Source organism: Nyctereutes procyonoides, unplaced genomic scaffold (genome assembly GCF_905146905.1).
Source record: "Nyctereutes procyonoides isolate TBG_1078 unplaced genomic scaffold, NYPRO_anot_genome, whole genome shotgun sequence".
Lineage (NCBI taxonomy): Eukaryota > Metazoa > Chordata > Mammalia > Carnivora > Canidae > Nyctereutes > Nyctereutes procyonoides.
The window spans coordinates 443,124-456,283 of record NW_026575091.1 but is presented as its reverse complement, the minus strand read 5'-3'; the positions used below and the strand labels follow the sequence as shown (position 1 = coordinate 456,283).

At 61.6% G+C, this 13,160-nt stretch overlaps 1 gene segment (V, D, J or C); it reads right to left on the bottom strand.

Moving 5' to 3' along the window:
• Positions 1–1,370: 1,370 nt before the first annotated feature.
• Positions 1,371–13,160, bottom strand: LOC129514715 (immunoglobulin heavy constant alpha 2-like). The segment is given in 8 exon segments: positions 1,371–1,762; positions 1,964–2,296; positions 2,532–2,837; positions 7,955–7,980; positions 12,304–12,383; positions 12,478–12,611; positions 12,718–12,781; positions 13,122–13,160. Coding segments are annotated over 8 exon segments (1,374 nt in total).

Below are 13,160 nucleotides of genomic sequence, written 5' to 3'. Positions count from 1 at the left end.
TTCCCTCCCTCCATGCTTCCATCCACTACATGTCCTATGATCTGTCCATCTACTGACTCTTCCTCCCCTCTCCCTCTCTAGAATACTCCTGCTTCGGGCTGGGTGCTAGCTCCCTTGGTGGCTGGAGTACCTTCTCTATGGCAGCACCTCCCCTGCAATGAACCTGTTGTTCCCTCTATTACCCTTTGGTGATTAGACCCTTGAAAGGGGAGCAGTGAGCCTGTGGGTGTGTGTGTGTGTGGGTCCCACCTCACTTTGGCCCTGGGAGCAGAGAGAGGAGCAGAAGGCCAGGTCCCACGGGGAAGCCCAGAAGGTGTCTGAGACAAGAGCAGGGGCCCCGCTGCCCCCTTGTGGGAGCGGTAAGGCCAGGTGTCCCACAGTGTCCCCGTACCGCCTCTATGCTGTCTCCTCAAACCTCCCTTTCTACCAGACCATCCAGGAGCAGCTGCACAGGGGCCCTGGGTGGGAGGTTTCTCTGCTGACTCCTCTCTAACCTGCCCCCCACCCCTACCCTATCTGTGGTTTGGGCTACCCTTGGGCTCAGGAAGGGATGGGAGACTTGAGTCTGGGCGTCAGGCGGGGGGTAGAGGCTGCCTGTGTGGGGTCAGTGGGGCACACAGGGAAGGCCTGGGGAGGTGGCCCTGGGCCTGGGAAATCTTGCTGGGGCTAGGGTGGGGATCCCCCTCACTTTCCTGGGGCTGGGGCTGGGCTAGGGACTTCCTGCAGCTGGAGGGCTCCGGTGTGTGTACAGATGCGTGAGCGTGAGCATAGAGGGGGTGGCTGTGTGTGTCTGTGAGTGAGCCGTGTACGGAGCAGTGTGGCACAGGGCAGCTCCCTGTCCAGGGCACCAGTGGGGCAACTGCATGCACCGCACCCACCAAGGGTGGTGTGGGTCCCTCTGGAATCCTGCCTCGACCCCTGACAGTGACACCAGCCTCTTCACTGGTCACCTGCTCTCCTGCCTCCCTCTGGCCCCTCAAGGCTGCCCCTAGAGGCATCTTCTGAGACACAAGAAACTGCATCATTGCCCGCAGAGGACTTACCCACTGTGCTGTGCCCTCCCCCGACTGTCAACTGCAGGTTTTGCTCCCAGCTTGTCTAACTACCATGCACACCATACGCTCACACTAATGCTCACACTCTTACACACACACACACCCATGGGTGTGAGAGGCACGTTGAGGTGCCAGGCTGAGCAAGACAAGTGAGGCCCCAAAGGGTCAGGGGCGCAGGTACCCTTTCCTCTTTGGGCCCTACCCCTGCCTCAGTATGCCACAGACCCCGAATATGGACAGACAGGCGGCCTGATGGAAGCACGGGGCTGCTTTGGGCGAGCATGGAGTTTATTTAGGGAGGGAAGGCTGGGCGGTTCAGTAGCAGATGCCGTCCACCTCTGCCATGACCACAGACACGTTGACGTGGGTGGGTTTACCCGCCAGGCGGTCGATGGTCTTCTGGGTGAAGGACAGGGGCAGGGCCTCGTGGCCCACCATGCAGGAGAACTTCTCCCCCTGCTTCCAGTCTTCGGCTGTCACCCTCAGCATGCTGGTCACGGCAAACATGTTGGTCTGGTCGGGCTCCTTCAGGGGCTCCCAGGTCAAGTACTTCTCTTGGGGTAGCTCCTGGGTCCCTCGCAGCCATCGTACGAGCACATCTTTTGGGTTGAAGCCCCTCACCAAGCACGTCAGTGTCACCAGCTCATTGAGGGCCAGCTCTTCCGACGGCGGCGGCAGCAGGTGGACCTGGGGCGGGAAGATGTTCTCTGCAAGACAGAGAGCCAGGTCAGGGATCTGGGGTGGGGGAAGAGCCTTCTTCCCCATAGCACCCCATGCCACAGTTTCCCTTTGTAAAATGTGGATGGGAGCACCCAAGCCCAGGGGCTAGAGGAAGGAAGCAGGCTTAGGAGATGCCTCACAAACTTTTGTGTGCCAAGCAGTGCCTCACGGGCAGGGTCTGGGCCCACCTATGGGTTTGGTGATGCTGACGGTGATCGGGCTCTTGGATTCAGGGTGGGTGGCTGTGCAGGAGAAGGTGTCCCCACGGTTCCATGGATCAGAACAGCCTGGTAGGACACTGGACACACTGTAGCAGCCACAGGAGTCACGCTCAGGAGTCTTCTGGATGGGTTTCTTCCCGTTGGAGGGGTTCCAGGTGAAGGTGGCACCCTTGGGGTCTTTCAGGCCACTCAGTGTGCATGTGAGGCTGGCATTGGAGCCTAGAAGCAGATCCTCGAGGGCTGGCTTCTGTAGTGACAGGCGGGGCTCATTGCACGAGGGACACGGATAAGGACAGTTACCTTCAGGAGCAGAGAGAGAGAGAGAGAGAGTGGAACAGGTCAGTGTGTGCCCTCTGCCCGCCTGCCCCCTGCCACCCTCCAGCTCCTTCATGGGGGCCCCACCTTGGCCGCTTGCTGGGAGCTCAGCCCAGCAGCCCACTGCCCTCCCCGTGGAGTGCCCTTGGGGACACGGCTCCAGGTGGAGGGTCAGAGTGAGGATGTGGGGCCCCTGCCCCTCCCCAGCCTGCCCTCTGACCTTTGCAGGGCACAGACACGGCCGTGCTGGGGCTGGAAGCGTGCTGCACTTGGCATTTCACAGATGAGTCAGCAGGGCACTGGGAGGCTGGCAGGGTCAACTGGCTGCTCATGGTGTATAGGCTCCCGGTAGCAGCCTTCACGGGGGGGAAGTTCTTGACAGATGTGCTGTCCTTGCCGGCGTTCCAGGTCACGTTCACAGGCTCCGGAGGGAAGAATCCCTGCACCAGGCAGCCGATGACCACGTACCCTTCTGACTCCTGGCGGCTGAGGCTCAGCGGGAACACACTGGGGCTGGTTTTGGACTCTGTGACACAGGACACTCTGTGAGCCAGTGGGCCAGTGCTGCCTGGACCCCTGACACGGCCTCACAGGCCAGGGTGAGGCCTATTTTTTCTTTGCACTAGAGGAAACTGCACAGAGATGGTCAGTGACAGCCCCAAGGTCATGCAGCTCATATGCCGAGGACTCAGAACGACACGCCTGGGTCCAACTGGACATGCTCGTCAGGGTTCTAGCATGACCACCTGGACAGGTTCCTCGGGGAGGGCCTCTGGTCCAAGCCACCCCCAGATTGGATCTGTGGTTATTGAACGTGGCTCTCCCGCTCACTGAGTCTGCAGGTACTCCTGGAGCCTCAGTTTCCCATCCATGCAGTGGGCCCAGACATGCTCTGCTGGGCTTTGGGTATCACCAGAGATGGGCCCAGAGGGAGAGCACGGGCCAGGACAGAGCAGCCCAGGCTTCAAGCAAGGCTGTGTAGGGGGTGACACAGGGGAGGAGAAGGCGCCGGCTCCTTCTGGGACCCCCTTCCTCTTACCAGTCAGGGTCCCAGTCAAACCACCCACCCTCACTAGTCCCATGTCTAGCCTCCCTGTTACTGACAGGTGACATCTGTGGCTTATGAGGTTTTGGAGGTTAGAGGCCCAATTCAAACTCCATCCAAAGGTGTCCCTGCTGGAAAAGCCAGAAATACAGAGTGTGGTCTACTCACATATACAGGACCAGTTCCCTGAAGTGATGGTGGGGAAAGAGGGCATTATGGGTACAACCTAACTAGCATGATCCCATGGACCCCTAAGAACACACAGAAAAATGGGGCTGAGGACTGGATCTCTGGGGGGTGATACAAACCCAACTTATTCCTTTACATTCACCTCAGTCACTAGCCTGAACAGCGCAGCTCAACCCAATACGGTCCAGTTTAGACCAGCTCAGTCCAACTCATCCTAGTTCAGCACAGTTCAGCCTAGCTCAGCCCAGCCCAGCTCAGCCCAGGTCAGCCCGGCCCAGTTCACCCCAAACCAGTTCAGCCCAGCCCAGCCCAGTTCAGCACAGCTCATCTTGGCCCATTCAGCTCAGCTCAGCCCAGTCCAGCCCAGTTTAGCCCAGCTTGGCCCATTCAGTTCAGCTCATCCAAGCCCAGCTTAGCCCAGCCTAGCCCGGCCCAGCCCGGCCCAGCCCGGCCCAGCTTGGCCCAGTTCGGCCCAGCTCATCCCAGTTCAGTGCAGCTCAGCTTAGCCCAGCCCAGGCCAGTTCAGCCCAGTTTAGCCCAGCTCAGCTCAGCCCAGCTCAGCCAATTCAGCCTAGCTCAGCTCAGCCCAGCTCAGCTTAGCCTAGTTCAGCTCAGCCCAGCTCAGCCCAGCCCATTTTAGCCCAGGTCAGCTCAGATCAGCTCAGCCCAGGTCAGCCCGGCCCAGTTCACCCCAACCCAGTTCAGCCCATCCCAGCCCTGTTCAGCACAGCTCATCTTGGCCCATTCAGCTCAGCTCAGCCCAGCCCAGCCCAGTTTAGCCCAGCTTGGCCCATTTAGTTCAGCTCATCCCAGCCCAGCCTAGCCCAGCCTAGCCCGGCCCAGCCCGGCCCGGCCCAGCCCGGCCCAGCTCGGCCCAGCTCACCCCAGCCCAGCCCAGTTCAGCCCACCCCATTCTAGCCCAGCTCTGCTTGACCCATTCAGCTCAGCTCTTCCCAGGCCAGCTCAGCCCAGGTCAGCCCGGCCCAGTTCACCCCAACCCAGTTCAGCCCAGCCCAGTTCAGCACAGCTCAGCTTGGCCCATTCAGCTCAGCTCAGCTCAGCCCAGCCCAGCTCAGCCCAGTTCAGGGCAGCTTAGCTTGGCCCATTCAGCTCAGCTCAGCCTAGTTCAGCTCAGCCCAGCTTAGCCCAGTTCAGCCCAGCTCAGCCCAGTTCAGTTCAGTTCAGTGCAGCTCAGCTCATCCCAGCCCAGCCTAGCCCAGCCTAGCCCGGCCCAGCCTGGCCCAGCTTGGCCCAGTTCAGCCCAGCTCAGCCCGGTTCAGTTCAGTTCAGTACAGCTCAGCTTAGCCCAGCCCAGGCCAGTTCAGCCCAGTTTAGCCCAGCTCAGCTCAGCCCAGCTTGGCCCAGCTCACCCCAGCCCAGCCCAGTTCAGCCCACCCCATTCTAGCCCAGCTCTGCTTGACCCATTCAGCTCAGCTCTTTCCAGGCCAGCTCAGCCCAGGTCAGCCCAGCCCAGTTCACCCCAACCCAGTTCAGCCCAGTTCAGCTCAGCTCAGCTCAGCTCAGCCCAGCCCAGCTCAGCCCAGTTCAGGGCAGCTTAGCTTGGCCCATTCAGCTCAGCTCAGCCTAGTTCAGCTCAGCCCAGCTTAGTCCAATTTAGCTCAGCTCAGCCCAGTTCAGCACAGCTCAGCTCAGCTCAGCCCAGCCCAGCCCGGTTTAGCCCAGCTTGGCCCATTCAGTTCAGCTCATCCCAGCCTAGCCTAGCCCAGCCCAGCCCGGCCCAGCTTGGCCCAGCTTGGCCCAGTTCAGCCCAGCTCAGCCCAGTTCAGTTCAGTTCAGTGCAGCTCAGCTTAGCCCAGCCCAGCCCAGCCCAGCCCAGCCCAGCTCAGCCCAGCCCAGCCCAGCCCAGGCCAGCTCAGCCCAGCTCGGCCCAGCTCACCCCAGCCCAGCCCAGTTCAGCTCACCCCATTTTAGCCCAGCTCAGCTAAGCTCTTCCCAGCCCAGCTCAGCCCAGGCCAGCTCAGCCGTTTAGCCCTGCTTAGCTTTGCCCAGCTCAGCCCAGTCCACCCCACTCAGCTGAGCCCAGCTCAGTGCAACTCAGTTCAGCCCAGCCCAGTTCGGCCCAGCTCAGCCCAACTCGGCCCAGCTTGGCCCAACTCAGCCCAGCTCAACTCAGTTTAGCCCAGCCCAGCTCAGCCCAGTTCGGCCCAGCTCAGCCTAGTTCGGTCCAGCTCAGCCCAGCCCAGTTCAGTCCAGCCCAGCCCAGCTCAGCCCAGCTCAGCCCAGCCCAGTCCAGCCCAGCCCAGCCCAGTTGGCCCAGCTGAGCCCAACTTGGCCCAGCTTGGTCCAACTCAGCCCAGCTCAGCTCAGTTTAGCCCAGCCCAGCTCAGCCCATTTTGGCCCAGCTAAGCCTACTTCGGCCCAGCTCAGCCCAGCCCAGTTCAGTCCAGCCCAGCCCAACTCGGCCCAGCTCAGCCCAGCTTGGCCCAACTCAGCCCAGCTCAGCTCAGTTTAGCCTAGCCCAGCTCAGCCCAGTCCGGCCCAGCTCAGCCTAGTTCGGCCCAGCTCAGCCCAGCCCAGCCCAGTTCAGCCCAACTTGGCCCAGCTTGGCCCAACTCAGCCCAGCGCAGCTCAGTTTACCCCAGCCCAGATCAGCCTAGTTCAGCCCAGCTCAGCTCAGTTCAGTCCAGCCCAGCCCAACTCGGCCCAGCTCAGCCCAGCCCAGCTCAGCCCAGCTCAGCCCAGCTCAGCCCAGCCCGGCCTAGAGTAGCCCCCGGTAGTCTAGACGACTGTGCTTCTCCCAGCTCTCTGCTCGGTGATTCAATGGCTTCCAGGCCCATCGTCCCTCCTTCCTCTGCTCGCTGTCCCTTCTGCCTGTCTCCATCCTCTTGGGCCCAGCAGGGTTCAGGATGGTCTGACTGAGGAGAAAAGGTCTGGACCACGTTCGGACCCACCTGCTGTAGGCCGCCCGGGGGTCTATTGCATCTGAGAGGCCCGGCCTCCCTCTGCCAGGCGGTGCACTGCTGCATGTCCCCCAGCCTGCCTCCCTCGGGGACTGGAGTGAGGATGGGGCCGAGGCCTCCTGTCAGCCTGCCTGACGGCCCTGTGGTCTCAGCAGCCCCCTGCCCTGCTCTGGGGCATTTGCCGCTATAGGCGGGCTGAGGCTGTGAGGGGTGGGCTGGGAGGGATTGCATGACTGTGCCTGGCCCACAGACGGGGTCACTTGCCCACTTCCTGTCCCACAGTGGTGGCTGCTTGCCTCCACGTCATGTCTGGTCTGTGGTCTGGCTGTGGTGGGGCCAGGTGTATGTGGCCTGGCCTGTGAGACCCCCAAGAGTCTGACTCTGGCTTGAGGCCATGTGGGTGCGAGGCAGGTGGCCCAGTCGAGGTCATTGCTTCATGTGGCTGGCTGGGGGCCGAGGTGCAAGGAAGCGAAGGCTGAGGTGGACGTGGTGGGGGGCTCAGGGACACTGATGTAGAGGTGGCCTGGGAGGTGGAGATGGAGTGAAGGCTTGCAAACGCGCCCTGGAGGGAGAAGGCTTGCCCAGAGTGACCCCTGGGGGACCTGCGGGCCTCAGTAGGCCTTATGGCCACAGGGGCGGGTGTGAGGGTGAAAAGCCAGGCCAGTCTGGCCATGACCAGTGGCTGCCTTCCTCAGCCAGGGCTATGAGCAGGTGGCGGGGGTGGCAGGCTGTACCTGTCTGGGCCCCTGGAGCCCAGGTGGGAGGGGGCAGCTGCAGGGCCACCCGTGCCCTACCCTCCCAGCCCAGGGCTCTCCTGCCGGCGCCCGGGCGGCACCCACGTGTCTGCTCCCCTGCACCCTGTGTGGCTGTCCCTGGTGCAGATCGGGTCCAGCTGGTGTCTGTGCCCATCTGATCCTTCATTCCTGCAAGCAAGGAAGATTCTGGAGCCACACACAGGAGCCCTTGGTCCGCCCCCAGGAAGGACACCACCAGGGGGAGTGGCAGCAAGCTGCAGGCTGAATGGAGGTGTCTGCTAACCATGCTGCTTCCCTGTGGGCTGGGGGGGCCCGGGGACGGGGAGTCTGGGCAGGCGGAAGGGGGAGGAGGAGGTGGATTCCGGGAGGGCGGCCCAGGGTGCTGCACACACTGCGGCCGGCTCCAGGGGTGGGGGGCTTCACTAAGAGCCCCAGGGTCCCTGCAGCAGCATCACCTGTGGGGGATGTTCCCTCCCAGGCCGCCTGCCACTTGTCCCCCGCCTGCACCCTGTGAGCACTGCTGTGCGGATGACGCCCCTGGAGCTTTCCCTTTTTGCCTGCCTGTTGGCCCCTGGATTCTGCAGCCTCTCAGGGTCTGAAGCAGTAGAGTCCCCCAAAGCAGCCCGGGCCTAGGGAGCAGGAGAAATGAGAGGCAGGGTGGGCAGCACCCACAGGTCCGGCAGATGGTCCACCTTCTCCGTCAGCCGCCCTGCTCCTCAGCCCAGGCACCCACCTGTGGGCATCGTGGGCACAGGCAGCCTGGAACACAGGGCAGAAGAGGTGTTGTTTGGCCCTGGAGGTGACATCACAGTATTGCCCACCTGGCTGCAGCCATGAATGGAGTCCCTGGGAGCTCAGGAAGCAGGTCTGAAGTGCACTCTGCTGACACTGACCCAGCGCCCTCCATGGTCAGGCCTCTGCCCAGTGTGACCCAGCTCCCTCCAGGTGTCAGTGGCTGTCCCCAGGGCGACTCAGCCACCTCAGGGTTAAGGGGATGTGCCCTGTGTGACCAGCACCCTGCAGGGTCAGGGGCTCTGGACAGCACTGGGCCCATGCGGCTTGAAAAGACCCAGGAGTCTCCTGAACCTCCTCTTGGCCAAGCCCTTCTGGCTGCGTGTGCAAGTGTCCTGGGGCTGCTGTGACAGGGGCCACAGATGGACTTGAGCAGTGGAAATTTCCCTTCCCAGCTCTGGAGGCCAGATGTCTCAGGTCCGGGGGGACAGGACCGCCCTCCCCCCACAGGCTCCACGGAGGGTCCTTCCTGCCTCTTCCAGCCTCTGTGGGCCCCACACGCCCCGGGTTGTGGCCCCGTCCCTCCGGCCTCTGCCTCCGTCTTCATGAGGCTCCTCCTCTGCGTCTGTGTGTCTCCTTGTATGTGTCTTGTAGGACACGTACCATCGGGTGTAGGCCTGGAGCTTCTCATCCTAAGCTCGTTGACTTGAATCAGATGTGCAAGACCCTTTTTCCAAACAAGGTCACATCCACAGGTGCCACGGCATTGGGGGTGGACATAGCCTCTGGGCGCCAGCGTTCAGCCCACTGTGCTGGGTCCATAAGAGAAGGAGAGAGAGAGGGACAGAGGGACCTGACGTGGTGGCCTCTTGGTGCCCGAGGGCATGTGAAGGTAGCATCCCTGGTACTGTCCCCCACGCCCTGCTCCCAGGCTGTGCTCCCCGCGTGACAGGCCGCTGCTGGCCCCGCCTGACCGGTGACCGGCACACCTCCTCCCAGGCTCGGGCAGATGCCTTCTTCCCCTGTGCAGGGGTCTCTGGTGCTCGGGTCCTGTGTGAGCCGAGCCCTGGTTGTCCTCGAGCTGGGGGCCACAAGGCAGGTCTCCTGAACTGGGGCACCAGTCAGACAAGGGAGACGCTCAGCGCTGCCCTGAGGGACCCCCAGTCCAGGGGATGGGAGGAAGGCCCCCAGGCCTGGGCCTCTGAGAACCTGCCAGGTGGGGGTGGGTCTTGTGGCAGGAAATGAGTCATGTCTCTTGTAACATTATCTATCATCTCTCTATCATCTATTCATATATCTCTCCATCTCATATCTACCTACCTACCCAAGCATCGTCGTCATCTGTTTATCTTCGATTCATCTATCTAGTCATCTAGTTACCCATCCACTTATGTATTGTTCATCCATTCATAAAACTCTCTATCATGTATCACTCATCCTTCTATTATCTATCTCTCCACCATCCATCCATTGATCTGTCCATGTATCATCTATTGGTCTATCCTTCATCTATCTATCATCTATCCATCTGTCCATCCATCCATGCATCCATCCACCCACCCAACCATCCTTCCATCCCTTTCTTTCTTTCTATCCTTCCATTCATCCCATCCTTCTATCTATCATCTATCATCTATCTATCTATCTATCTATCTATCTATCTATCTATCTATCATTTTGGATGATACTCAGGTCCCAGGGCTGCCATATACTCCGCCTCCTAGCTATGCCTCTACAGGGCCTAGGCCCATGTAGGGAGAATACAGTTCCACCCTGCACCCTCTGCAAAATTTTTTTATTTATTTAAAGTTTACTCAGTTCACATGCAGTGCAATATTGTTTTCTGGAGTAGAATTCAGTGAATCATCACGTACATGTGACTCTCGGTGCTCATCACAAGAAGCCTGCACCCTTTGTGAAAATTGTAACAAAAAAGGAGAAGGCAGTGAGGACGGTGGCCGGGACCCTGCCTGCCCCGGGAGCGGTATTTCCTACAGGGTCTGTCTCCCATCAGGAGTTACAGATCATCGCGACCAAGGTCATTTCAGAAAGCGACAGATCACCTCCTGGTTTTGGTACATGCAAGGCTGCGTGATGCAACCCAGCGGGGACTTGGGGCGGCCTTCCTCTTATCTTGGCGTCTGCCCTGTTTCCCGCAGGTCACCCACAGCTGAAGCAGATGGACAGCATGTGCTGGGGGCGGCGATAGAGCCCCTGCTCTGAGGTCTGGTTGCGTCCCTGTGACCTTGGTCACAATCGAAGTAGAGCCTTCCTGGGAGCTCAGAAATAGTCTTAAAGCTGAAAATATCCTTTACTTTACCAGCGTGGGGCCCGGGTTCCTGAGAGCGTGTGTGCCTGTGTGTGAGCGCCGTGTGGGGCTGCAGCGTGGCCTCCTCCAGTTCTTAGACCCCGCCCCGGCTTCCTTCTTTTTAGGCCAAATCCTCCGAGGCTGGAAGGAGCCCCCGAGCCGCCCGATCCTGGGTGTTCTCCCCGCCCCCCGTGGGAGGCCAGTAGCCCAGGTGTGACCCCCACAGGCTGCAGGCAAGCTGTCACTCACTTCGATTCAGATCTGTGTGACATGAGCCAGGGATGGGGCTTGTCTCGGAGGGCCACTGGCACACGTGTCGCCTCCCGTGCACAGCATCCTGGGCATTTGTACGCTGGGCGTGCGGCCAGGGCCTGAGCGATGGTGCTAAGAGTTCACATGGCCTCAGACGGGGCTGAGAGGGCTGCCTCTCCCTGGCGTCCCTCTTAGTGTAGCTTTCGTAGCTATTTTAATGTTTTCTTCCCATAGTTGGCCACTTGGTTTTCCCTTTCTGCAAAGGACCCACGGCTCACTTTCTTTCCTTGTATTGGTTCCTGAGCACTCTTTGTATATGAGGGATTAATCCTTTCATCACGTGTGTGCACATGTTGTCCCCCCTTTTCCAGGGCACTTCAGGCAGACCCTAGAGGGAAGGTGTATCCAGCCAGGGAACCACCTCTTTATTCTGAGGAGGGGCACAGCCTCACACCCAGCACTGTGCTTGGCCAGCTGGCCGTCTCTCCAGCCCCTGGGCTCCTGCCTTCCAGGCTCGTTGGGTTTCTTGTTGAGGACGGCGCTGGCTGGCCCCCAGCAGCTCTTGCTTGCACGTCTGACTTGCTCAGCTCGCTGGGCATCCCAGGCTGGCTGGTGGGGTGGGGCCCAGGATGGCCTGTGTGTGTGCTCAGGGGGTGGACAGTCTGGGGTGGGTGCCCGGTGTCCCCGGAGGCTGATGGAGGCCCTGTGCTTGGTGATTGTGCAGCTGTATTCCTATGGCCTCCTGCACTGACCATGGAAGTAGCTACTTTGGGTTTGCCCGGGGAGATGTTGCTTTTGTGTTAGCGTGGAAGGGGCAGTGAGCCCTGCTGGAGGCCAGCAGAGGTGTGAGGGACTGAGCTGTGGTGTCTCTGGGGGTGTCCAAGGCAGCAGGGAGCAGCTGGCCGGCCCCCTGGGCTGTCAGGGTCAGACCTGACCCCTGCTCCCTTCCTCGGCCCCTTGTCCACATCCTGTGGGAGACTCTGCCTCGTGGCGCCTCGCAGGACCATCAGGACCCCTTCCAGCGCTTGCTCAGGTGGCACGGGATTTGTAAAAACGAACTTTACTAAGAAACTCAGAAGGAAGGCAACAGGGCCGCCAGGCGGGGAGCGAGGGTTCAGGTGAGGCCAGGGCGGGGTGGGCAGCTGCGGGCTGAGGCGGGACCCGTGGGAAGCTCCTTCTGCTGGGCGCTCCCTCGTCCCCCAGCCCCGAGCAGTCCTGCGGCCTCTGCCCAGCCATGCTTCTCTGTCCTGGCCTTCTGCAGGGACGGAGCTGCCAGTGGATGGCAGGAAGGCGGGGCAGGGGGCCCGGGGCTGGGCACAGGGCCGGGGGGACTTGAGCTGGTGCCAGGGAGGTGGACTGAGTCTGGGCGCCGAGGTCTTGCCCTGGACTTGGACTCTGAGTCGCGGGGTTGGCTCTGGGCCAGGCCATGGGCATCCCCCTCCCTGTGCTTTGGGGGGAGTTGCTCAGGGAGATGAGGAGTGGTCCTGACCCTAGGACAGGGAGGAGCCCGGGGGTCAGCGCCCAGGCCCAGCTCAGGTCACGGTGGCAGGGACAGATGCTCTTCTGAGGCTTGTTGCCAAGTGTGGGGGGGGGGGTAGGGGCTGTGACTGGCAGGTCCCATCGGTGCCTTGGAGCTGAGCTGGAAGCTTCTGGATGCCTGTGTGCTGGGCGTCTGGCTCTGGCCCCTCCGGGGCTTTGTCTGCTTTCCTCCTCCCGCTCAGGGCCAGCAGATTGCCCTCAGCCAGGGGGAGGGAGAAAGCAAGGCCTCATCGCCGTGTCTCTGGGCCTACTGTGCCGGTCGCACGATGTTGGCGTAGTCTCGGGCGGCCTGTGGCTTCTCCTGCAGGACGGTGGCGAGTACCCACTTCACCTGGGGGGAGGGCACGTGTGAGGACAGCTCTGCCGGGAGCTCTCCCTCCCTCCGGGCTGCCCCCGCCCCCGGCACAGGGGCTCCGCATGCCCACCTTGAAGAGGGTGCTGGTGGCGCCGTAGCTCACGCTGAGCAGGAAGAGGGTGATGAAGACGAGCAGGCTGGCCCACAGCTCGTCCAGCTCCTCGCTCTCAGTGGCGTCCGCGCACAGCTCCTGGAGCTCTAGCTCTGCGGGCACCGGCCAGTCAGCCCTCCCCGGTCCAGCCGCTTCATGCGCTGGTGGGGGGAAGGCAGGCCCACCCCCCCCCAGGGGACAAGAGAATGATGCCCTGGCCTCGGCAGCCCTGCCAGCGGCTGGAGTGGCAGGCCGCCTGGTCCAGCCCGTTCTGCAGGTGCAGCTGCCCCCAGAGGGTTGGGGTCCGAGGCCCTGCGTGGTGGCCGGTGGCCGTGGGAGTGCCCTGCCCTCTCTCACCCACCCCCCGCCCTCTGGGACGGCTCTGCTTTCTGCTGCATGGCCTGGGGCCACCGGCCTGGCCACCCCAGCCCTGTGCCCACTTCCTTTATACTCCTGCCAGCCTGAGGATGTGTGTGAACTGTCCTGGGATTGCCGCCCTGCCAGGAGCCCTGAGGAGCCTGAGCTCGGGAGCCCATCTCAGAGGACCTGGAATAACCCCAGGAAGCAGTGGACTGGGTGCTCTGAGGTGCCAGGTGGGCCATGTGGACCTGCTGAGGCCTGACAGTGCCCAGAGCTGCCACCTGGCCGCACACCGGGCCCAT